Below are 26,075 nucleotides of genomic sequence, written 5' to 3'. Positions count from 1 at the left end.
GGATAACATACCTGTACATGATGTACCAACTCCGGTATAACCAACATTGCAAGCACAAGTGAATGAGCCTGCAGTATTTGTGCATGCAGCATTTGAATCACAGTTATGCGTTCCTAAAGTACATTCGTCTTGATCTAGAAGGAACAAAGAGACATGAATTAACAAATGAAAAGAAACAAGCCATCACACCTAGAAAAGAACAGCCACAAACTATCCGTTACATTTAATCAAAAGCAATTGGATAACTACGTAGAATTAAAGATTCTTTTATGAAGCATCAACTTAAAAGCCACAGTTAGGAAGACATACCTGTACAAGATGTACCAACTCCGGTATAACCAACATTGCAAGCACAGGTGAATGAGCCTGCAGTATTTGTGCATGCAGCATTTGAATCACAGTTATGCGTTCCTAATGTACATTCGTCTTGATCTAGAAGCAACAAAGAGATATGTATTAACCAATGGAAAGAAACAAGCCATAAAACTTACAAAAGAACAACCACAAATTATCCGTTACATTTAATCAAAAGCCATTGCATAACTACGTAGAATTAAAGATTCTTTTATGAAGCATCAACTTAAAAGCAACAGTTAGGAAGACATACCTGTACAAGCTGTACCAGCTCCGGTATAGCCAACATTGCAAGCACAGGTGAATGAGCCTGCAGTATTTGTGCATGCAGCATTTGCATGACAGTTATGCGTTCCTAATGTACATTCGTCTTGATCTAGAAGCAAAAAAGAAGGTATCATCAATCAAAATTCAAAAATCTTTAAAAAAAGTCACAATAGAACACACACAAATTATCTGCAAAGATTAATTAAAAAAGACGCCAATATCTATATCTCACATTAAATTATTTTAAGAACCAGCAACTTCAGAGCAGCAGTTAGGATAACATACCTGTACATGATGTACCAACTCCGGTATAACCAACATTGCAAGCACAAGTGAATGAGCCTGCAGTATTTGTGCATGCAGCATTTGAATCACAGTTATGCGTTCCTAAAGTACATTCGTCTTGATCTAGAAGGAACAAAGAGACATGAATTAACAAATGAAAAGAAACAAGCCATCACACCTACAAAAGAACAGCCACAAATTATCCGTTACATTTAATCAAAAGCCATTGGATAACTACGTAGAATTAAAGATTCTTTTATGAAGCATCAACTTAAAAGCCACAGTTAGGAAGACATACCTGTACAAGATGTACCAACTCCGGTATAACCAACATTGCAAGCACAGGTGAATGAGCCTGCAGTATTTGTGCATGCAGCATTTGAATCACAGTTATGCGTTCCTAATGTACATTCGTCTTGATCTAGAAGCAACAAAGAGATTTGTATTAACCAATGGAAAGAAACAAGCCATAAAACTTACAAAAGAACAACCACAAATTATCCGTTACATTTAATCAAAAGCCATTGCATAAATACGTAGAATTAAAGATTCTTTAATGAAACATCAACTTAAAAGCCATAGTTAGGAAGACCTACCTGTACAAGCTGTACCAGCTCCGGTATAACCAACATTGCAAGCACAGGTGAATGAGCCTGCAGTATTTGTGCATGCAGCATTTGCATGACAGTTATGCGTTCCTAATGTACATTCGTCTTGATCTAGAAGCAAAAAGAAGGTATCATCAATAAAAATGCAAAAATCTTTAAAAAAAGTCACAAAAAAACACACACAAATTATCTGCAAAGATTAATTAAAAAAGTCGCTTATATCTATATCTCACATTAAATTATTTTAAGAACCAGCAACTTAAGAGCAGCAGTTAGGATAACATACCTGTACATGATGTACCAACTCCGGTATAACCAACATTGCAAGCACAAGTGAATGAGCCTGCAGTATTTGTGCATGCAGCATTTGAATCACAGTTATGCGTTCCTAATGTACATTCGTCTTGATCTAGAAGCAACAAAGAGATAGGTATTAACAAATGGAAAGAAACAAGCCATAAAACCTAGAAAAGAACAGCCACAAGTTATCTGATACATATAATCAAAAGCCATTAGATAACTACGTAGAATTATAGATTCTTTAATGAAACATCAACCTAAAAGCCACAGTTAGGAAGACATACCGGTACAAGCTGTACCAGCTCCGGTATAACCAACATTGCAAGCACAGGTGAATGAGCCTGCAGTATTTGTGCATGCAGCATTTAAATCACAGTTATGCGTTCCTAGTGTACATTCGTCTTGATCTACAAGCAAAATAGAAGGTATCATCAATCAAAATGCAAAAATCTTGAAAAAGGGCACACTAGTTCACACACAGATTATCTGCAAAGTTTAATTATAAACGTCGCTAGAATCTGCAAAATTACGTTAAAATTCTTCTAAAAACCAGCGACTTAAGAGCAGCAGTTAGGATAACATACCTGTACATGATGTACCAACTCCGGTATAACCAACATTGCAAGCACAAGTGAATGAGCCTGCAGTATTTGTGCATGCAGCATTTGAATCACAGTTATGCGTTCCTAATGTACATTCGTCTTGATCTAGAAGCAACAAAGAGATATGTATTAACAAATGGAAAGAAACAAGCCATAAAACCTAGAAAAGAATAGCCACAAGTTATCTGATACATATAATCAAAAGCCATTGGATAACTACGTAGAATTATAGATTCTTTAATGAAACATCAACTTAAAAGCCACAGTTTGGAAAACATACCGGTACAAGATGTACCAACTCCGGTATAACCAACATTGCAAGCACAGGTGAATGAGCCTGCAGTATTTGTGCATGCAGCATTTGAATCACAGTTATGCGTTCCTAATGTACATTCGTCTTGATCTAGAAGCAACAAAGAGATATGTATTAACAAATGGAAAGAAACAAGCCATAAAACCTAGAAAAGAATAGCCACAAGTTATCTGATACATATAATCAAAAGCCATTGGATAACTACGTAGAATTATAGATTCTTTAATGAAACATCAACTTAAAAGCCACAGTTAGGAAGACATACCGGTACAAGCTGTACCAACTCCGGTATAACCAACATTACAAGCACAGGTGAATGAGCCTGCAGTATTTGTGCATGCAGCATTTGCATGACAGTTATGCGTTCCTAATGTACATTCGTCTTGATCTAGAAGCAACAAAGAAGGTATCATCAATTAAAATGCAAAAATCTTTAAAAAAAGTCACAATAGAACACACACAAATTATCTGCAAAGATTAATTAAAAAAGTCGCTAATATCTATATCTCACATTAAATTATTTTAAGAACCAGCAACTTAAGAGCAGCAGTTAGGATAACATACCTGTACATGATGTACCAACTCCGGTATAACCAACATTGCAAGCACAAGTGAATGAGCCTGCAGTATTTGTGCATGCAGCATTTGAATCACAGTTATGCGTTCCTAATGTACATTCGTCTTGATCTAGAAGGATTAAAGAGACATGAATTAACAAATGGAAAGAAACAAGCCATAAAACTTACAAAAGAACAGCCACAAATTATCCCTTTAATTTAATCAAAAGCCATCGGATAACTACGTAAAATTAAAAATTCTTTTATGAAGCATCAATTTAAAAGCCACAGTTAGGAAGATATACCTGTACAAGATGTACCAACTCCGGTATAACCAACATTACAAACACAGGTGAATGAGCCTGCAGTATTTGTGCATGCAGCATTTGAATCACAGTTATGCGTTCCTAATGTACATTCGTCTTGATCTAGAAGAAAAAAAGAAGGTATCATCAATCAAAATGCAAACATCTTTAAAAAAATTCACAATAGAACACACACAAATTATCTGCAAAGATTAATTAAAAGAGTCGCTAATATCTATATTTCACATTAAATTATTTTAAGAACCAGCAACTTAAGAGCAGCAGTTAGGATAACATACCTGTACATGATGTACCAACTCCGGTATAACCAACATTACAAGCACAGGTGAATGAGCCTGCAGTATTTGTGCATGCAGCATTTGAATCACAGTTATGCGTTCCTAATGTACATTCGTCTTGATCTAGAAGCAACAAAGAGATAGGTATTAACAAATGGAAAGAAACAAGCCATAAAACTTACAAAAGAACAGCCACAAGTTATCTGATACATATAATCAAAAGCCATTAGATAACTACGTAGAATTATAGATTCTTTAATGAAACATCAACCTAAAAGCCACAGTTAGGAAGACATACCGGTACAAGCTGTACCAGCTCCGGTATAACCAACATTGCAAGCACAGGTGAATGAGCCTGCAGTATTTGTGCATGCAGCATTTGAATCACAGTTATGCGTTCCTAATGTACATTCGTCTTGATCTAGAAGCAACAAAGAGGCATGTATTAACAAATGGAAAGAAACAAGCCATAAAACTTACAAAAGAAAAGCCACAAATTATCCGTTTAATTTAATCAAAAGCCATTGGATAACTACGCAAAATTAAAGATTCTTTTATGAAGCATCAACTTAAAAGCCACAGTTTGGAAAACATACCGGTACAAGATGTACCAACTCCGGTATAACCAACATTGCAAGCACAGGTGAATGAGCCTGCAGTATTTGTGCATGCAGCATTTGAGTCACAGTTATGCGTTCCTAGTGTACATTCGTCTTGATCTACAAGCAAAATAGAAGGTATCATCAATCAAAATGCAAAAATCTTGAAAAAGGGCACACTAGTTCACACACAGATTATCTACAAAGTTTAATTATAAACGTCGCTAGAATCTGCAAAGTTACGTTAAAATTCTTCTAAAAACCAGCGACTTAAGAGCAGCAGATAGGATAACATACCTGTACATGATGTACCAACTCCGGTATAACCAACATTGCAAGCACAAGTGAATGAGCCTGCAGTATTTGTGCATGCAGCATTTGAATCACAGTTATGCGTTCCTAATGTACATTCGTCTTGATCTAGAAGCAACAAAGAGATATGCAAACAATCTTTTGGTGGTACAAAACTTGTAAATAGCTTTGAAAAAAGCAAACATTTAGTAAACTAAAGCTTTTCGTCTGACACTCTTCAGAGTTTAAAACGTCAGAACATAGATCGAAAACTCTACCACATTTTCGGGGTTATACACTCGATGGAGTTCGTTTTGCCCAAAACAAAGAAAAATCAGCCTCATCAAAACGCTCACACATAGGGCACTGATGATTTGTTCCAAGTCTAAACTCGACTCGGAACTTGAAAAACTTACTAAGATTTTTCTGGAGAACGGCTATCCAGAACATGTTTTTTCAGTTTACATTAAGGAGAAGATAGGAAATTTCTCGGCTGACGTAAAATTTGGTCCTCAAAAGTGCCCGGTCTATCTAAAACTACCTTGGATCGGTAACAGCTCCCTACGTTTTGAAAGCCAAATAAAACAGGCCATAACAAATTGTTTCTTCGCGGTTAACCAACGTGTTGTTTACAGTACAAAAAAGGCCCTTCCGTCCATTCAAAAGGACTGCGTTCCTGCCACATAAAAAGTTCTGTTGTGTATGAATTCACGTGCCAGTGTGATTCTGGCTACGTAGGACGCACCACCCAAAGATTGGAGGATAGGATAAAACAACACGTTCCATCTAATATTAGAAACAAAACACATCCCCAAAGAGAACAGCCACCTCGGTCTTGCAAATCCAAAATTACTAATAAGACCTGCGATTCTGCTATCGGGTAGCATTTGCTAGAAAACCCAGTTTGTGCAAAAAACTATAATGGCGACATGTTTCGGATTATTGGTAAAGCCCGATCGTCGTTCCACCTAGCAGTTTTAGAATCTATCTACATAAGCACGAAAAAACCGCTACTGTGTAGACAAAAGGAGTTCGTTTTCATCTTAGGACTCCATTGGTAACATTCTAATAGGCAAGCGGCACTGATTGGTCAACCTTTACAGTCATGTGCTCGTGTTTCTGATTGGCCTATTTCGATCCACAACTGGGTATATATATTTCTTAGCGTAGAGTTTTCGATCTATGTTCTGACGTTTTAAACTCTGAAGAGTGTCAGACGAAAAGCTTTAGTTTACTAAATGTTTGCTTTTTTCAAAGCTATTTACAAAGAGATATGTATTAACAAATGGAAAGAAACAAGCCATAAAACCTAGAAAAGAATAGCCACAAGTTATCTGATACATATAATCAAAAGCCATTGGATAACTACGTAGAATTATAGATTCTTTAATGAAACATCAACTTAAAAGCCACAGTTTGGAAAACATACCGGTACAAGATGTACCAACTCCGGTATAACCAACATTGCAAGCACAGGTGAATGAGCCTGCAGTATTTGTGCATGCAGCATTTGAATCACAGTTATGCGTTCCTAATGTACATTCGTCTTGATCTAGAAGCAACAAAGAGATATGTATTAACAAATGGAAAGAAACAAGCCATAAAACCTAGAAAAGAATAGCCACAAGTTATCTGATACATATAATCAAAAGCCATTGGATAACTACGTAGAATTATAGATTCTTTAATGAAACATCAACTTAAAAGCCACAGTTAGGAAGACATACCGGTACAAGCTGTACCAACTCCGGTATAACCAACATTACAAGCACAGGTGAATGAGCCTGCAGTATTTGTGCATGCAGCATTTGCATGACAGTTATGCGTTCCTAATGTACATTCGTCTTGATCTAGAAGCAACAAAGAGGCATGTATTAACAAATGGAAAGAAACAAGCCATAAAACTTACAAAAGAACAGCCACAAATTATCCGTTTAATTTAATCAAAAGCCATTGGATAACTACGCAAAATTAAAGATTCTTTTATGAAGCATCAACTTAAAAGCCACAGTTTGGAAAACATACCGGTACAAGATGTACCAACTCCGGTATAACCAACATTGCAAGCACAGGTGAATGAGCCTGCAGTATTTGTGCATGCAGCATTTGAATCACAGTTATGCGTTCCTAGTGTACATTCGTCTTGATCTACAAGCAAAATAGAAGGTATCATCAATCAAAATGCAAAAATCTTGAAAAAGGGCACACTAGTTCACACACAGATTATCTGCAAAGTTTAATTATAAACGTCGCTAGAATCTGCAAAATTACGTTAAAATTCTTCTAAAAACCAGCGACTTAAGAGCAGCAGATAGGATAACATACCTGTACATGATGTACCAACTCCGGTATAACCAACATTGCAAGCACAAGTGAATGAGCCTGCAGTATTTGTGCATGCAGCATTTGAATCACAGTTATGCGTTCCTAATGTACATTCGTCTTGATCTAGAAGCAACAAAGAGATATGTATTAACAAATGGAAAGAAACAAGCCATAAAACCTAGAAAAAAACAGCCACAAGTTATCTGATACATATAATCAAAAGCCATTAGATAACTACGTAGAATTATAGATTCTTTAATGAAACATCAACTTAAAAGCCACAGTTTGGAAAACATACCGGTACAAGATGTACCAACTCCGGTATAACCAACATTGCAAGCACAGGTGAATGAGCCTGCAGTATTTGTGCATGCAGCATTTGAATCACAGTTATGCGTTCCTAATGTACATTCGTCTTGATCTAGAAGCAACAAAGAGATATGTATTAACAAATGGAAAGAAACAAGCCATAAAACCTAGAAAAGAACAGCCACAAGTTATCTGATACATATAATCAAAAGCCATTGGATAACTACGTAGAATTATAGATTCTTTAATGAAACATCAACTTAAAAGCCACAGTTTGGAAAACATACCGGTACAAGATGTACCAACTCCGGTATAACCAACATTGCAAGCACAGGTGAATGAGCCTGCAGTATTTGTGCATGCAGCATTTGAATCACAGTTATGCGTTCCTAATGTACATTCGTCTTGATCTAGAAGCAACAAAGAGATATGTATTAACAAATGGAAAGAAACAAGCCATAAAACCTAGAAAAGAATAGCCACAAGTTATCTGATACATATAATCAAAAGCCATTGGATAACTACGTAGAATTATAGATTCTTTAATGAAACATCAACTTAAAAGCCACAGTTAGGAAGACATACCGGTACAAGCTGTACCAACTCCGGTATAACCAACATTACAAGCACAGGTGAATGAGCCTGCAGTATTTGTGCATGCAGCATTTGCATGACAGTTATGCGTTCCTAATGTACATTCGTCTTGATCTAGAAGCAACAAAGAGGCATGTATTAACAAATGGAAAGAAACAAGCCATAAAACTTACAAAAGAACAGCCACAAATTATCCGTTTAATTTAATCAAAAGCCATTGGATAACTACGCAAAATTAAAGATTCTTTTATGAAGCATCAACTTAAAAGCCACAGTTTGGAAAACATACCGGTACAAGATGTACCAACTCCGGTATAACCAACATTGCAAGCACAGGTGAATGAGCCTGCAGTATTTGTGCATGCAGCATTTGAATCACAGTTATGCGTTCCTAGTGTACATTCGTCTTGATCTACAAGCAAAATAGAAGGTATCATCAATCAAAATGCAAAAATCTTGAAAAAGGGCACACTAGTTCACACACAGATTATCTGCAAAGTTTAATTATAAACGTCGCTAGAATCTGCAAAATTACGTTAAAATTCTTCTAAAAACCAGCGACTTAAGAGCAGCAGATAGGATAACATACCTGTACATGATGTACCAACTCCGGTATAACCAACATTGCAAGCACAAGTGAATGAGCCTGCAGTATTTGTGCATGCAGCATTTGAATCACAGTTATGCGTTCCTAATGTACATTCGTCTTGATCTAGAAGCAACAAAGAGATATGTATTAACAAATGGAAAGAAACAAGCCATAAAACCTAGAAAAAAACAGCCACAAGTTATCTGATACATATAATCAAAAGCCATTAGATAACTACGTAGAATTATAGATTCTTTAATGAAACATCAACTTAAAAGCCACAGTTTGGAAAACATACCGGTACAAGATGTACCAACTCCGGTATAACCAACATTGCAAGCACAGGTGAATGAGCCTGCAGTATTTGTGCATGCAGCATTTGAATCACAGTTATGCGTTCCTAATGTACATTCGTCTTGATCTAGAAGCAACAAAGAGATATGTATTAACAAATGGAAAGAAACAAGCCATAAAACCTAGAAAAGAACAGCCACAAGTTATCTGATACATATAATCAAAAGCCATTGGATAACTACGTAGAATTATAGATTCTTTAATGAAACATCAACTTAAAAGCCACAGTTTGGAAAACATACCGGTACAAGATGTACCAACTCCGGTATAACCAACATTGCAAGCACAGGTGAATGAGCCTGCAGTATTTGTGCATGCAGCATTTGAATCACAGTTATGCGTTCCTAATGTACATTCGTCTTGATCTAGAAGCAACAAAGAGGCATGTATTAACAAATGGAAAGAAACAAGCCATAAAACTTACAAAAGAACAGCCACAAATTACCCGTTTAATTTAATCAAAAGCCATTGGATAACTACGCAAAATTAAAGATTCTTTTATGAAGCATCAACTTAAAAGCCACAGTTTGGAAAACATACCGGTACAAGATGTACCGACTCCGGTATAACCAACACTGCAAGCACAGGTGAATGAGCCTGCAGTATTTGTGCATGCAGCATTTGAATCACAGTTATGCGTTCCTAGTGTACATTCGTCTTGATCTACAAGCAAAATAGAAGGTATCATCAATCAAAATGCAAAAATCTTGAAAAAGGGCACACTAGTTCACACACAGATTATCTGCAAAGTTTAATTATAAACGTCGCTAGAGTCTGCAAAGTTACGTTAAAATTCTTCTAAAAACCAGCAACTTAAAAGCAGCAGATAGGATAACATACCTGTACATGATGTACCAACTCCGGTATAACCAACATTGCAAGCACAAGTGAATGAGCCTGCAGTATTTGTGCATGCAGCATTTGAATCACAGTTATGCGTTCCTAAAGTACATTCGTCTTGATCTAGAAGCAACAAAGAGATAGGTATTAACAAATGGAAAGAAACAAGCCATAAAACCTAGAAAAGAATAGCCACAAGTTATCTGATACATATAATCAAAAGCCATTGGATAACTACGTAGAATTATAGATTCTTTAATGAAACATCAACTTAAAAGCCACAGTTAGGAAGACATACCGGTACAAGCTGTACCAACTCCGGTATAACCAACATTACAAGCACAGGTGAATGAGCCTGCAGTATTTGTGCATGCAGCATTTGAATCACAGTTATGCGTTCCTAATGTACATTCGTCTTGATCTAGAAGCAACAAAGAGGCATGTATTAACAAATGGAAAGAAACAAGCCATAAAACTTACAAAAGAACAGCCACAAATTATCCGTTTAATTTAATCAAAAGCCATTGGATAACTACGCAAAATTAAAGATTCTTTTATGAAGCATCAACTTAAAAGCCACAGTTTGGAAAACATACCGGTACAAGATGTACCGACTCCGGTATAACCAACATTGCAAGCACAGGTGAATGAGCCTGCAGTATTTGTGCATGCAGCATTTGAATCACAGTTATGCGTTCCTAGTGTACATTCGTCTTGATCTAGAAGCAACAAAGAGATATGTATTAACAAATGGAAAGAAACAAGCCATAAAACCTAGAAAAGAATAGCCACAAGTTATCTGATACATATAATCAAAAGAAATTGGATAACTACGTAGAATTATAGATTCTTTAATGAAACATCAACTTAAAAGCCACAGTTAGGAAGACATACCGGTACAAGCTGTACCAACTCCGGTATAACCAACATTACAAGCACAGGTGAATGAGCCTGCAGTATTTGTGCATGCAGCATTTGCATGACAGTTATGCGTTCCTAATGTACATTCGTCTTGATCTAGAAGCAACAAAGAGGCATGTATTAACAAATGGAAAGAAACAAGCCATAAAACTTACAAAAGAAAAGCCACAAATTATCCGTTTAATTTAATCAAAAGCCATTGGATAACTACGCAAAATTAAAGATTCTTTTATGAAGCATCAACTTAAAAGCCACAGTTTGCAAAACATACCGGTACAAGATGTACCAACTCCGGTATAACCAACATTGCAAGCACAGGTGAATGAGCCTGCAGTATTTGTGCATGCAGCATTTGAATCACAGTTATGCGTTCCTAATGTGCATTCGTCTTGATCTACAAGCAAAATAGAAGGTATCATCAATCAAAATGCAAAAATCTTGAAAAAGGGCACACTAGTTCACACACAGATTATCTGCAAAGTTTAATTATAAACGTCGCTAGAGTCTGCAAAGTTACGTTAAAATTCTTCTAAAAACCAGCAACTTAAAAGCAGCAGATAGGATAACATACCTGTACATGATGTACCAACTCCGGTATAACCAACATTGCAAGCACAAGTGAATGAGCCTGCAGTATTTGTGCATGCAGCATTTGCATGACAGTTATGCGTTCCTAATGTACATTCGTCTTGATCTAGAAGCAAAAAAGAAGGTATCATCAATCAAAATGCAAACATCTTTAAAAAAATTCACAATAGAACACACACAAATTATCTGCAAAGATTAATTAAAAGAGTCGCTAATATCTATATTTCACATTAAATTATTTTAAGAACCAGCAACTTAAGAGCAGCAGTTAGGATAACATACCTGTACATGATGTACCAACTCCGGTATAACCAACATTACAAGCACAGGTGAATGAGCCTGCAGTATTTGTGCATGCAGCATTTGAATCACAGTTATGCGTTCCTAATGTACATTCGTCTTGATCTAGAAGCAACAAAGAGATAGGTATTAACAAATGGAAAGAAACAAGCCATAAAACCTAGAAAAGAACAGCCACAAGTTATCTGATACATATAATCAAAAGCCATTAGATAACTACGTAGAATTATAGATTCTTTAATGAAACATCAACCTAAAAGCCACAGTTAGGAAGACATACCGGTACAAGCTGTACCAGCTCCGGTATAACCAACATTGCAAGCACAGGTGAATGAGCCTGCAGTATTTGTGCATGCAGCATTTGAATCACAGTTATGCGTTCCTAATGTACATTCGTCTTGATCTAGAAGCAACAAAGAGGCATGTATTAACAAATGGAAAGAAACAAGCCATAAAACTTACAAAAGAAAAGCCACAAATTATCCATTTAATTTAATCAAAAGCCATTGGATAACTACGCAAAATTAAAGATTCTTTTATGAAGCATCAACTTAAAAGCCACAGTTTGGAAAACATACCGGTACAAGATGTACCAACTCCGGTATAACCAACATTGCAAGCACAGGTGAATGAGCCTGCAGTATTTGTGCATGCAGCATTTGAATCACAGTTATGCGTTCCTAGTGTACATTCGTCTTGATCTACAAGCAAAATAGAAGGTATCATCAATCAAAATGCAAAAATCTTGAAAAAGGGCACACTAGTTCACACACAGATTATCTGCAAAGTTTAATTATAAACGTCGCTAGAATCTGCAAAATTACGTTAAAATTCTTCTAAAAACCAGCGACTTAAGAGCAGCAGATAGGATAACATACCTGTACATGATGTACCAACTCCGGTATAACCAACATTGCAAGCACAAGTGAATGAGCCTGCAGTATTTGTGCATGCAGCATTTGAATCACAGTTATGCGTTCCTAATGTACATTCGTCTTGATCTAGAAGCAACAAAGAGATATGTATTAACAAATGGAAAGAAACAAGCCATAAAACCTAGAAAAGAATAGCCACAAGTTATCTGATACATATAATCAAAAGCCATTGGATAACTACGTAGAATTATAGATTCTTTAATGAAACATCAACTTAAAAGCCACAGTTAGGAAGACATACCGGTACAAGCTGTACCAACTCCGGTATAACCAACATTACAAGCACAGGTGAATGAGCCTGCAGTATTTGTGCATGCAGCATTTGCATGACAGTTATGCGTTCCTAATGTACATTCGTCTTGATCTAGAAGCAACAAAGAAGGTATCATCAATTAAAATGCAAAAATCTTTTAAAAAAGTCACAATAGAACACACACAAATTATCTGCAAAGATTAATTAAAAAAGTCGCTAATATCTATATCTCACATTAAATTATTTTAAGAACCAGCAACTTAAGAGCAGCAGTTAGGATAACATACCTGTACATGATGTACCAACTCCGGTATAACCAACATTGCAAGCACAGGTGAAGGAGCCTGCACTATTTGTGCATGCAGCATTTGAATCACAGTTATGCGTTCCTAATGTACATTCGTCTTGATCTAGAAGCAACAAAGAGATATGTATTAACAAATGGAAAGAAACAAGCCATAAAACCTACAAAAGAATAGCCACAAGTTATCTGATACATATAATCAAAAGCCATTGGATAACTACGTAGAATTATAGATTCTTTAATGAAACATCAACTTAAAAGCCACAGTTAGGAAGACATACCGGTACAAGCTGTACCAACTCCGGTATAACCAACATTACAAGCACAGGTGAATGAGCCTGCAGTATTTGTGCATGCAGCATTTGCATGACAGTTATGCGTTCCTAATGTACATTCGTCTTGATCTAGAAGCAACAAAGAGGCATGTATTAACAAATGGAAAGAAACAAGCCATAAAACTTACAAAAGAACAGCCACAAATTATCCGTTTAATTTAATCAAAAGCCATTGGATAACTACGCAAAATTAAAGATTCTTTTATGAAGCATCAACTTAAAAGCCACAGTTTGCAAAACATACCGGTACAAGATGTACCAACTCCGGTATAACCAACATTGCAAGCACAGGTGAATGAGCCTGCAGTATTTGTGCATGCAGCATTTGAATCACAGTTATGCGTTCCTAATGTGCATTCGTCTTGATCTACAAGCAAAATAGAAGGTATCATCAATCAAAATGCAAAAATCTTGAAAAAGGGCACACTAGTTCACACACAGATTATCTGCAAAGTTTAATTATAAACGTCCCTAGAGTCTGCAAAGTTACGTTAAAATTCTTCTAAAAACCAGCAACTTAAAAGCAGCAGATAGGATAACATACCTGTACATGATGTACCAACTCCGGTATAACCAACATTGCAAGCACAAGTGAATGAGCCTGCAGTATTTGTGCATGCAGCATTTGCATGACAGTTATGCGTTCCTAATGTACATTCGTCTTGATCTAGAAGCAAAAAAGAAGGTATCATCAATCAAAATGCAAACATCTTTAAAAAAATTCACAATAGAACACACACAAATTATCTGCAAAGATTAATTAAAAGAGTCGCTAATATCTATATTTCACATTAAATTATTTTAAGAACCAGCAACTTAAGAGCAGCAGTTAGGATAACATACCTGTACATGATGTACCAACTCCGGTATAACCAACATTACAAGCACAGGTGAATGAGCCTGCAGTATTTGTGCATGCAGCATTTGAATCACAGTTATGCGTTCCTAATGTACATTCGTCTTGATCTAGAAGGAACAAAGAGACATGAATTAACAAATGGAAAGAAACAAGCCATAAAACTTACAAAAGAACAGCCACAAATTATCCGTTTAATTTAATCAAAAGCCATTGGATAACTACGCAAAATTAAAGATTCTTTTATGAAGCATCAACTTAAAAGCCACAGTTTGGAAAACATACCGGTACAAGATGTACCAACTCCGGTATAACCAACATTGCAAGCACAGGTGAATGAGCCTGCAGTATTTGTGCATGCAGCATTTGAATCACAGTTATGCGTTCCTAATGTACATTCGTCTTGATCTAGAAGCAACAAAGAGATATGTATTAACAAATGGAAAGAAACAAGCCATAAAACCTAGAAAAGAATAGCCACAAGTTATCTGATACATATAATCAAAAGCCATTGGATAACTACGTAGAATTATAGATTCTTTAATGAAACATCAACTTAAAAGCCACAGTTAGGAAGACATACCGGTACAAGCTGTACCAACTCCGGTATAACCAACATTACAAGCACAGGTGAATGAGCCTGCAGTATTTGTGCATGCAGCATTTGCATGACAGTTATGCGTTCCTAATGTACATTCGTCTTGATCTAGAAGCAACAAAGAGGCATGTATTAACAAATGGAATGAAACAAGCCATAAAACTTACAAAAGAACAGCCACAAATTATCCGTTTAATTTAATCAAAAGCCATTGGATAACTACGCAAAATTAAAGATTCTTTTATGAAGCATCAACTTAAAAGCCACAGTTTGCAAAACATACCGGTACAAGATGTACCAACTCCGGTATAACCAACATTGCAAGCACAGGTGAATGAGCCTGCAGTATTTGTGCATGCAGCATTTGAATCACAGTTATGCGTTCCTAATGTGCATTCGTCTTGATCTACAAGCAAAATAGAAGGTATCATCAATCAAAATGCAAAAATCTTGAAAAAGGGCACACTAGTTCACACACAGATTATCTGCAAAGTTTAATTATAAACGTCCCTAGAGTCTGCAAAGTTACGTTAAAATTCTTCTAAAAACCAGCAACTTAAAAGCAGCAGATAGGATAACATACCTGTACATGATGTACCAACTCCGGTATAACCAACATTGCAAGCACAAGTGAATGAGCCTGCAGTATTTGTGCATGCAGCATTTGCATGACAGTTATGCGTTCCTAATGTACATTCGTCTTGATCTAGAAGCAAAAAAGAAGGTATCATCAATCAAAATGCAAACATCTTTAAAAAAATTCACAATAGAACACACACAAATTATCTGCAAAGATTAATTAAAAGAGTCGCTAATATCTATATTTCACATTAAATTATTTTAAGAACCAGCAACTTAAGAGCAGCAGTTAGGATAACATACCTGTACATGATGTACCAACTCCGGTATAACCAACATTACAAGCACAGGTGAATGAGCCTGCAGTATTTGTGCATGCAGCATTTGAATCACAGTTATGCGTTCCTAATGTACATTCGTCTTGATCTAGAAGGAACAAAGAGACATGAATTAACAAATGGAAAGAAACAAGCCATAAAACTTACAAAAGAACAGCCACAAATTATCCGTTTAATTTAATCAAAAGCCATTGGATAACTACGCAAAATTAAAGATTCTTTTATGAAGCATCAACTTAAAAGCCACAGTTTGCAAAACATACCGGTACAAGATGTACCAACTCCGGTATAACCAACATTGCAAGCACAGGTGAATGAGCCTGCAGTATTTGTGCATGCAGCATTTGAATCACAGTTATGCGTTCCTAGTGTACATTCGTCTTGATCTACAAGCAAAATAGAAGGTATCATCAATCAAAATGCAAAAATCTTGAAAAAGGGCACACTAGTTCACACACAGATTATCTGCAAAGTTTAATTATAAACGTCGCTAGAATCTGCAAAATTACGTTAAAATTCTTCTAAAAACCAGCAACTTAAAAGCAGCAGATAGGATAACATACCTGTACATGATGTACCAACTCCGGTATAACCAACATTGCAAGCACAAGTGAATGAGCCTGCAGTATTTGTGCATGCAGCATTTGCATGACAGTTATGCGTTCCTAATGTACATTCGTCTTGATCTAGAAGCAAAAAAGAAGGTATCATCAATCAAAATGCAAACATCTTTAAAAAAATTCACAATAGAACACACACAAATTATCTGCAAAGATTAATTAAAAGAGTCGCTAATATCTATATTTCACATTAAATTATTTTAAGAACCAGCAACTTAAGAGCAGCAGTTAGGATAACATACCTGTACATGATGTACCAACTCCGGTATAACCAACATTACAAGCACAGGTGAATGAGCCTGCAGTATTTGTGCATGCAGCATTTGAATCACAGTTATGCGTTCCTAATGTACATTCGTCTTGATCTAGAAGGAACAAAGAGACATGAATTAACAAATGGAAAGAAACAAGCCATAAAACTTACAAAAGAACAGCCACAAATTATCCGTTTAATTTAATCAAAAGCCATTGGATAACTACGCAAAATTAAAGATTCTTTTATGAAGCATCAACTTAAAAGCCACAGTTTGCAAAACATACCGGTACAAGATGTACCAACTCCGGTATAACCAACATTGCAAGCACAGGTGAATGAGCCTGCAGTATTTGTGCATGCAGCATTTGAATCACAGTTATGCGTTCCTAATGTACATTCGTCTTGATCTAGAAGCAACAAAGAGATATGTATTAACAAATGGAAAGAAACAAGCCATAAAACCTACAAAAGAATAGCCACAAGTTATCTGATACATATAATCAAAAGCCATTGGATAACTACGTAGAATTATAGATTCTTTAATGAAACATCAACTTAAAAGCCACAGTTAGGAAGACATACCGGTACAAGCTGTACCAACTCCGGTATAACCAACATTACAAGCACAGGTGAATGAGCCTGCAGTATTTGTGCATGCAGCATTTGCATGACAGTTATGCGTTCCTAATGTACATTCGTCTTGATCTAGAAGCAACAAAGAGGCATGTATTAACAAATGGAAAGAAACAAGCCATAAAACTTACAAAAGAACAGCCACAAATTATCCGTTTAATTTAATCAAAAGCCATTGGATAACTACGCAAAATTAAAGATTCTTTTATGAAGCATCAACTTAAAAGCCACAGTTTGCAAAACATACCGGTACAAGATGTACCAACTCCGGTATAACCAACATTGCAAGCACAGGTGAATGAGCCTGCAGTATTTGTGCATGCAGCATTTGAATCACAGTTATGCGTTCCTAATGTGCATTCGTCTTGATCTACAAGCAAAATAGAAGGTATCATCAATCAAAATGCAAAAATCTTGAAAAAGGGCACACTAGTTCACACACAGATTATCTGCAAAGTTTAATTATAAACGTCCCTAGAGTCTGCAAAGTTACGTTAAAATTCTTCTAAAAACCAGCAACTTAAAAGCAGCAGATAGGATAACATACCTGTACATGATGTACCAACTCCGGTATAACCAACATTGCAAGCACAAGTGAATGAGCCTGCAGTATTTGTGCATGCAGCATTTGCATGACAGTTATGCGTTCCTAATGTACATTCGTCTTGATCTAGAAGCAAAAAAGAAGGTATCATCAATCAAAATGCAAACATCTTTAAAAAAATTCACAATAGAACACACACAAATTATCTGCAAAGATTAATTAAAAGAGTCGCTAATATCTATATTTCACATTAAATTATTTTAAGAACCAGCAACTTAAGAGCAGCAGTTAGGATAACATACCTGTACATGATGTACCAACTCCGGTATAACCAACATTACAAGCACAGGTGAATGAGCCTGCAGTATTTGTGCATGCAGCATTTGAATCACAGTTATGCGTTCCTAATGTACATTCGTCTTGATCTAGAAGGAACAAAGAGACATGAATTAACAAATGGAAAGAAACAAGCCATAAAACTTACAAAAGAACAGCCACAAATTATCCGTTTAATTTAATCAAAAGCCATTGGATAACTACGCAAAATTAAAGATTCTTTTATGAAGCATCAACTTAAAAGCCACAGTTTGCAAAACATACCGGTACAAGATGTACCAACTCCGGTATAACCAACATTGCAAGCACAGGTGAATGAGCCTGCAGTATTTGTGCATGCAGCATTTGAATCACAGTTATGCGTTCCTAATGTACATTCGTCTTGATCTAGAAGCAACAAAGAGATATGTATTAACAAATGGAAAGAAACAAGCCATAAAACCTAGAAAAGAATAGCCACAAGTTATCTGATACATATAATCAAAAGCCATTGGATAACTACGTAGAATTATAGATTCTTTAATGAAACATCAACTTAAAAGCCACAGTTAGGAAGACATACCGGTACAAGCTGTACCAACTCCGGTATAACCAACATTACAAGCACAGGTGAATGAGCCTGCAGTATTTGTGCATGCAGCATTTGCATGACAGTTATGCGTTCCTAATGTACATTCGTCTTGATCTAGAAGCAACAAAGAGGCATGTATTAACAAATGGAATGAAACAAGCCATAAAACTTACAAAAGAACAGCCACAAATTATCCGTTTAATTTAATCAAAAGCCATTGGATAACTACGCAAAATTAAAGATTCTTTTATGAAGCATCAACTTAAAAGCCACAGTTTGCAAAACATACCGCTACAAGATGTACCAACTCCGGTATAACCAACATTGCAAGCACAGGTGAATGAGCCTGCAGTATTTGTGCATGCAGCATTTGAATCACAGTTATGCGTTCCTAATGTGCATTCGTCTTGATCTACAAGCAAAATAGAAGGTATCATCAATCAAAATGCAAAAATCTTGAAAAAGGGCACACTAGTTCACACACAGATTATCTGCAAAGTTTAATTATAAACGTCCCTAGAGTCTGCAAAGTTACGTTAAAATTCTTCTAAAAACCAGCAACTTAAAAGCAGCAGATAGGATAACATACCTGTACATGATGTACCAACTCCGGTATAACCAACATTGCAAGCACAAGTGAATGAGCCTGCAGTATTTGTGCATGCAGCATTTGCATGACAGTTATGCGTTCCTAATGTACATTCGTCTTGATCTAGAAGCAAAAAAGAAGGTATCATCAATCAAAATGCAAACATCTTTAAAAAAATTCACAATAGAACACACACAAATTATCTGCAAAGATTAATTAAAAGAGTCGCTAATATCTATATTTCACATTAAATTATTTTAAGAACCAGCAACTTAAGAGCAGCAGTTAGGATAACATACCTGTACATGATGTACCAACTCCGGTATAACCAACATTACAAGCACAGGTGAATGAGCCTGCAGTATTTGTGCATGCAGCATTTGAATCACAGTTATGCGTTCCTAATGTACATTCGTCTTGATCTAGAAGGAACAAAGAGACATGAATTAACAAATGGAAAGAAACAAGCCATAAAACTTACAAAAGAACAGCCACAAATTATCCGTTTAATTTAATCAAAAGCCATTGGATAACTACGCAAAATTAAAGATTCTTTTATGAAGCATCAACTTAAAAGCCACAGTTTGCAAAACATACCGGTACAAGATGTACCAACTCCGGTATAACCAACATTGCAAGCACAGGTGAATGAGCCTGCAGTATTTGTGCATGCAGCATTTGAATCACAGTTATGCGTTCCTAGTGTACATTCGTCTTGATCTACAAGCAAAATAGAAGGTATCATCAATCAAAATGCAAAAATCTTGAAAAAGGGCACACTAGTTCACACACAGATTATCTGCAAAGTTTAATTATAAACGTCGCTAGAATCTGCAAAATTACGTTAAAATTCTTCTAAAAACCAGCAACTTAAAAGCAGCAGATAGGATAACATACCTGTACATGATGTACCAACTCCGGTATAACCAACATTGCAAGCACAAGTGAATGAGCCTGCAGTATTTGTGCATGCAGCATTTGCATGACAGTTATGCGTTCCTAATGTACATTCGTCTTGATCTAGAAGCAAAAAAGAAGGTATCATCAATCAAAATGCAAACATCTTTAAAAAAATTCACAATAGAACACACACAAATTATCTGCAAAGATTAATTAAAAGAGTCGCTAATATCTATATTTCACATTAAATTATTTTAAGAACCAGCAACTTAAGAGCAGCAGTTAGGATAACATACCTGTACATGATGTACCAACTCCGGTATAACCAACATTACAAGCACAGGTGAATGAGCCTGCAGTATTTGTGCATGCAGCATTTGAATCACAGTTATGCGTTCCTAATGTACATTCGTCTTGATCTAGAAGGAACAAAGAGACATGAATTAACAAATGGAAAGAAACAAGCCATAAAACTTACAAAAGAACAGCCACAAATTATCCGTTTAATTTAATCAAAAGCCATTGGATAACTACGCAAAATTAAAGATTCTTTTATGAAGCATCAACTTAAAAGCCACAGTTTGCAAAACATACCGGTACAAGATGTACCAACTCCGGTATAACCAACATTGCAAGCACAGGTGAATGAGCCTGCAGTATTTGTGCATGCAGCATTTGAATCACAGTTATGCGTTCCTAGTGTACATTCGTCTTGATCTACAAGCAAAATAGAAGGTATCATCAATCAAAATGCAAAAATCTTGAAAAAGGGCACACTAGTTCACACACAGATTATCTGCAAAGTTTAATTATAAACGTCGCTAGAATCTGCAAAATTACGTTAAAATTCTTCTAAAAACCAGCGACTTAAGAGCAGCAGATAGGATAACATACCTGTACATGATGTACCAACTCCGGTATAACCAACATTGCAAGCACAAGTGAATGAGCCTGCAGTATTTGTGCATGCAGCATTTGAATCACAGTTATGCGTTCCTAATGTACATTCGTCTTGATCTAGAAGCAACAAAGAGATATGTATTAATAAATGGAAAGAAACAAGCCATAAAACCTAGAAAAGAATAGCCACAAGTTATCTGATACATATAATCAAAAGCCATTGGATAACTACGTAGAATTATAGATTCTTTAATGAAACATCAACTTAAAAGCCACAGTTAGGAAGACATACCGGTACAAGCTGTACCAACTCCGGTATAACCAACATTACAAGCACAGGTGAATGAGCCTGCAGTATTTGTGCATGCAGCATTTGCATGACAGTTATGCGTTCCTAATGTACATTCGTCTTGATCTAGAAGCAACAAAGAGGCATGTATTAACAAATGGAAAGAAACAAGCCATAAAACTTACAAAAGAACAGCCACAAATTATCCGTTTAATTTAATCAAAAGCCATTGGATAACTACGCAAAATTAAAGATTCTTTTATGAAGCATCAACTTAAAAGCCACAGTTTGCAAAACATACCGGTACAAGATGTACCAACTCCGGTATAACCAACATTGCAAGCACAGGTGAATGAGCCTGCAGTATTTGTGCATGCAGCATTTGAATCACAGTTATGCGTTCCTAATGTGCATTCGTCTTGATCTACAAGCAAAATAGAAGATATCATCAATCAAAATGCAAAAATCTTGAAAAAGGGCACACTAGTTCACACACAGATTATCTGCAAAGTTTAATTATAAACGTCCCTAGAGTCTGCAAAGTTACGTTAAAATTCTTCTAAAAACCAGCAACTTAAAAGCAGCAGATAGGATAACATACCTGTACATGATGTACCAACTCCGGTATAACCAACATTGCAAGCACAAGTGAATGAGCCTGCAGTATTTGTGCATGCAGCATTTGCATGACAGTTATGCGTTCCTAATGTACATTCGTCTTGATCTAGAAGCAAAAAAGAAGGTATCATCAATCAAAATGCAAACATCTTTAAAAAAATTCACAATAGAACACACACAAATTATCTGCAAAGATTAATTAAAAGAGTTGCTAATATCTATATTTCACATTAAATTATTTTAAGAACCAGCAACTTAAGAGCAGCAGTTAGGATAACATACCTGTACATGATGTACCAACTCCGGTATAACCAGCATTACAAGCACAGGTGAATGAGCCTGCAGTATTTGTGCATGCAGCATTTGAATCACAGTTATGCGTTCCTAATGTACATTCGTCTTGATCTAGAAGGAACAAAGAGACATGAATTAACAAATGGAAAGAAACAAGCCATAAAACTTACAAAAGAACAGCCACAAATTATCCGTTTAATTTAATCAAAAGCCATTGGATAACTACGCAAAATTAAAGATTCTTTTATGAAGCATCAACTTAAAAGCCACAGTTTGGAAAACATACCGGTACAAGATGTACCAACTCCGGTATAACCAACATTGCAAGCACAGGTGAATGAGCCTGCAGTATTTGTGCATGCAGCATTTGAATCACAGTTATGCGTTCCTAATGTACATTCGTCTTGATCTAGAAGCAACAAAGAGATATGTATTAACAAATGGAAAGAAACAAGCCATAAAACCTAGAAAAGAATAGCCACAAGTTATCTGATACATATAATCAAAAGCCATTGGATAACTACGTAGAATTATAGATTCTTTAATGAAACATCAACTTAAAAGCCACAGTTAGGAAGACATACCGGTACAAGCTGTACCAACTCCGGTATAACCAACATTACAAGCACAGGTGAATGAGCCTGCAGTATTTGTGCATGCAGCATTTGCATGACAGTTATGCGTTCCTAATGTACATTCGTCTTGATCTAGAAGCAACAAAGAGGCATGTATTAACAAATGGAAAGAAACAAGCCATAAAACTTACAAAAGAACAGCCACAAATTATCCGTTTAATTTAATCAAAAGCCATTGGATAACTACGCAAAATTAAAGATTCTTTTATGAAGCATCAACTTAAAAGCCACAGTTTGCAAAACATACCGGTACAAGATGTACCAACTCCGGTATAACCAACATTGCAAGCACAGGTGAATGAGCCTGCAGTATTTGTGCATGCAGCATTTGAATCACAGTTATGCGTTCCTAATGTGCATTCGTCTTGATCTACAAGCAAAATAGAAGGTATCATCAATCAAAATGCAAAAATCTTGAAAAAGGGCACACTAGTTCACACACAGATTATCTGCAAAGTTTAATTATAAACGTCCCTAGAGTCTGCAAAGTTACGTTAAAATTCTTCTAAAAACCAGCAACTTAAAAGCAGCAGATAGGATAACATACCTGTACATGATGTACCAACTCCGGTATAACCAACATTGCAAGCACAAGTGAATGAGCCTGCAGTATTTGTGCATGCAGCATTTGCATGACAGTTATGCGTTCCTAATGTACATTCGTCTTGATCTAGAAGCAAAAAAGAAGGTATCATCAATCAAAATGCAAACATCTTTAAAAAAATTCACAATAGAACACACACAAATTATCTGCAAAGATTAATTAAAAGAGTCGCTAATATCTATATTTCACATTAAATTATTTTAAGAACCAGCAACTTAAGAGCAGCAGTTAGGATAACATACCTGTACATGATGTACCAACTCCGGTATAACCAACATTACAAGCACAGGTGAATGAGCCTGCAGTATTTGTGCATGCAGCATTTGAATCACAGTTATGCGTTCCTAATGTACATTCGTCTTGATCTAGAAGGAACAAAGAGACATGAATTAACAAATGGAAAGAAACAAGCCATAAAACTTACAAAAGAACAGCCACAAATTATCCGTTTAATTTAATCAAAAGCCATTGGATAACTACGCAAAATTAAAGATTCTTTTATGAAGCATCAACTTAAAATCCACAGTTTGGAAAACATACCGGTACAAGATGTACCAACTCCGGTATAACCAACATTGCAAGCACAGGTGAATGAGCCTGCAGTATTTGTGCATGCAGCATTTGAATCACAGTTATGCGTTCCTAGTGTACATTCGTCTTGATCTACAAGCAAAATAGAAGGTATCATCAATCAAAATGCAAAAATCTTGAAAAAGGGCACACTAGTTCACACACAGATTATCTGCAAAGTTTAATTATAAACGTCGCTAGAATCTGCAAAATTACGTTAAAATTCTTCTAAAAACCAGCGACTTAAGAGCAGCAGATAGGATAACATACCTGTACATGATGTACCAACTCCGGTATAACCAACATTGCAAGCACAAGTGAATGAGCCTGCAGTATTTGTGCATGCAGCATTTGAATCACAGTTATGCGTTCCTAATGTACATTCGTCTTGATCTAGAAGCAACAAAGAGATATGTATTAACAAATGGAAAGAAACAAGCCATAAAACCTAGAAAAGAATAGCCACAAGTTATCTGATACATATAATCAAAAGCCATTGGATAACTACGTAGAATTATAGATTCTTTAATGAAACATCAACTTAAAAGCCACAGTTAGGAAGACATACCGGTACAAGCTGTACCAACTCCGGTATAACCAACATTACAAGCACAGGTGAATGAGCCTGCAGTATTTGTGCATGCAGCATTTGCATGACAGTTATGCGTTCCTAATGTACATTCGTCTTGATCTAGAAGCAACAAAGAGGCATGTATTAACAAATGGAAAGAAACAAGCCATAAAACTTACAAAAGAACAGCCACAAATTATCCGTTTAATTTAATCAAAAGCCATTGGATAACTACGCAAAATTAAAGATTCTTTTATGAAGCATCAACTTAAAAGCCACAGTTTGCAAAACATACCGGTACAAGATGTACCAACTCCGGTATAACCAACATTGCAAGCACAGGTGAATGAGCCTGCAGTATTTGTGCATGCAGCATTTGAATCACAGTTATGCGTTCCTAATGTGCATTCGTCTTGATCTACAAGCAAAATAGAAGGTATCATCAATCAAAATGCAAAAATCTTGAAAAAGGGCACACTAGTTCACACACAGATTATCTGCAAAGTTTAATTATAAACGTCCCTAGAGTCTGCAAAGTTACGTTAAAATTCTTCTAAAAACCAGCAACTTAAAAGCAGCAGATAGGATAACATACCTGTACATGATGTACCAACTCCGGTATAACCAACATTGCAAGCACAAGTGAATGAGCCTGCAGTATTTGTGCATGCAGCATTTGCATGACAGTTATGCGTTCCTAATGTACATTCGTCTTGATCTAGAAGCAAAAAAGAAGGTATCATCAATCAAAATGCAAACATCTTTAAAAAAATTCACAATAGAACACACACAAATTATCTGCAAAGATTAATTAAAAGAGTCGCTAATATCTATATTTCACATTAAATTATTTTAAGAACCAGCAACTTAAGAGCAGCAGTTAGGATAACATACCTGTACATGATGTACCAACTCCGGTATAACCAACAATACAAGCACAGGTGAATGAGCCTGCAGTATTTGTGCATGCAGCATTTGAATCACAGTTATGCGTTCCTAATGTACATTCGTCTTGATCTAGAAGGAACAAAGAGACATGAATTAACAAATGGAAAGAAACAAGCCATAAAACTTACAAAAGAACAGCCACAAATTATCCGTTTAATTTAATCAAAAGCCATTGGATAACTACGCAAAATTAAAGATTCTTTTATGAAGCATCAACTTAAAAGCCACAGTTTGCAAAACATACCGGTACAAGATGTACCAACTCCGGTATAACCAACATTGCAAGCACAGGTGAATGAGCCTGCAGTATTTGTGCATGCAGCATTTGAATCACAGTTATGCGTTCCTAATGTACATTCGTCTTGATCTAGAAGCAACAAAGAGATATGTATTAACAAA

The 26,075-nt window shown here is 36.0% G+C and overlaps 5 protein-coding genes and 1 long non-coding RNA gene across 6 annotated transcripts in view; all 6 read right to left on the bottom strand.

Moving 5' to 3' along the window:
* Nucleotides 1-26,075, bottom strand: part of LOC135686902 (uncharacterized) — a 156,789-nt gene that overhangs the window by 90,080 nt on the left and 40,634 nt on the right. Inside the window, exons 18-23 of the mRNA XM_089110652.1 lie at nt 11,881-12,003; nt 4,487-4,609; nt 3,592-3,714; nt 2,099-2,221; nt 1,503-1,625; nt 608-730 (exon numbers count right to left, since the gene is read on the bottom strand). Of these exons, the coding sequence (XP_088966778.1) occupies nt 608-730; nt 1,503-1,625; nt 2,099-2,221; nt 3,592-3,714; nt 4,487-4,609; nt 11,881-12,003 (738 nt within the window). The remainder of the gene's footprint in view (nt 1-607; nt 731-1,502; nt 1,626-2,098; nt 2,222-3,591; nt 3,715-4,486; nt 4,610-11,880; nt 12,004-26,075) is intronic.
* On the bottom strand, nt 8,266-11,830 carry LOC148959239 (uncharacterized). The gene is made up of 5 exons (XM_089110779.1): nt 11,284-11,830; nt 10,388-10,510; nt 10,090-10,212; nt 9,492-9,614; nt 8,266-8,420 (listed from the first exon to the last, which is right to left on the bottom strand). Exons 1-5 carry the CDS (start codon nt 11,429-11,431, stop codon nt 8,266-8,268), a joined length of 672 nt encoding a protein of 223 aa, XP_088966905.1. The 5' UTR covers nt 11,432-11,830.
* Nucleotides 12,147-13,014, bottom strand: LOC148959238 (uncharacterized). The gene is made up of 3 exons (XM_089110778.1): nt 12,777-13,014; nt 12,479-12,601; nt 12,147-12,301 (listed from the first exon to the last, which is right to left on the bottom strand). Exons 1-3 carry the CDS (start codon nt 12,922-12,924, stop codon nt 12,147-12,149), a joined length of 426 nt encoding a protein of 141 aa, XP_088966904.1. The 5' UTR covers nt 12,925-13,014.
* LOC148959237 (uncharacterized) lies at nt 16,030-16,805 on the bottom strand. Its single transcript, XM_089110777.1, has 2 exons — nt 16,362-16,805; nt 16,030-16,184 (listed from the first exon to the last, which is right to left on the bottom strand). The coding sequence occupies exons 1-2, from the start codon at nt 16,507-16,509 to the stop codon at nt 16,030-16,032; spliced, it is 303 nt and encodes a 100-aa protein (XP_088966903.1). The 5' UTR covers nt 16,510-16,805.
* LOC148959236 (uncharacterized) lies at nt 19,913-20,689 on the bottom strand. Its single transcript, XM_089110776.1, has 2 exons — nt 20,245-20,689; nt 19,913-20,067 (listed from the first exon to the last, which is right to left on the bottom strand). Exons 1-2 carry the CDS (start codon nt 20,390-20,392, stop codon nt 19,913-19,915), a joined length of 303 nt encoding a protein of 100 aa, XP_088966902.1. The 5' UTR covers nt 20,393-20,689.
* LOC148959235 (uncharacterized) lies at nt 24,115-24,869 on the bottom strand. The gene is made up of 3 exons (XR_016144147.1): nt 24,726-24,869; nt 24,428-24,550; nt 24,115-24,250 (listed from the first exon to the last, which is right to left on the bottom strand). It is a non-coding gene; the product is annotated as an uncharacterized LOC148959235 (long non-coding RNA).

The sequence above is a fragment of the Rhopilema esculentum genome, chromosome 10 (genome assembly GCF_057945365.1).
Source record: "Rhopilema esculentum isolate cy_ngs chromosome 10, ASM5794536v1, whole genome shotgun sequence".
NCBI classification, from domain to species: Eukaryota; Metazoa; Cnidaria; class Scyphozoa; order Rhizostomeae; family Rhizostomatidae; genus Rhopilema; species Rhopilema esculentum.
The sequence above is the reverse complement of the archived record's forward strand: the minus strand, read 5'-3'. Positions and strand labels throughout refer to the sequence as shown.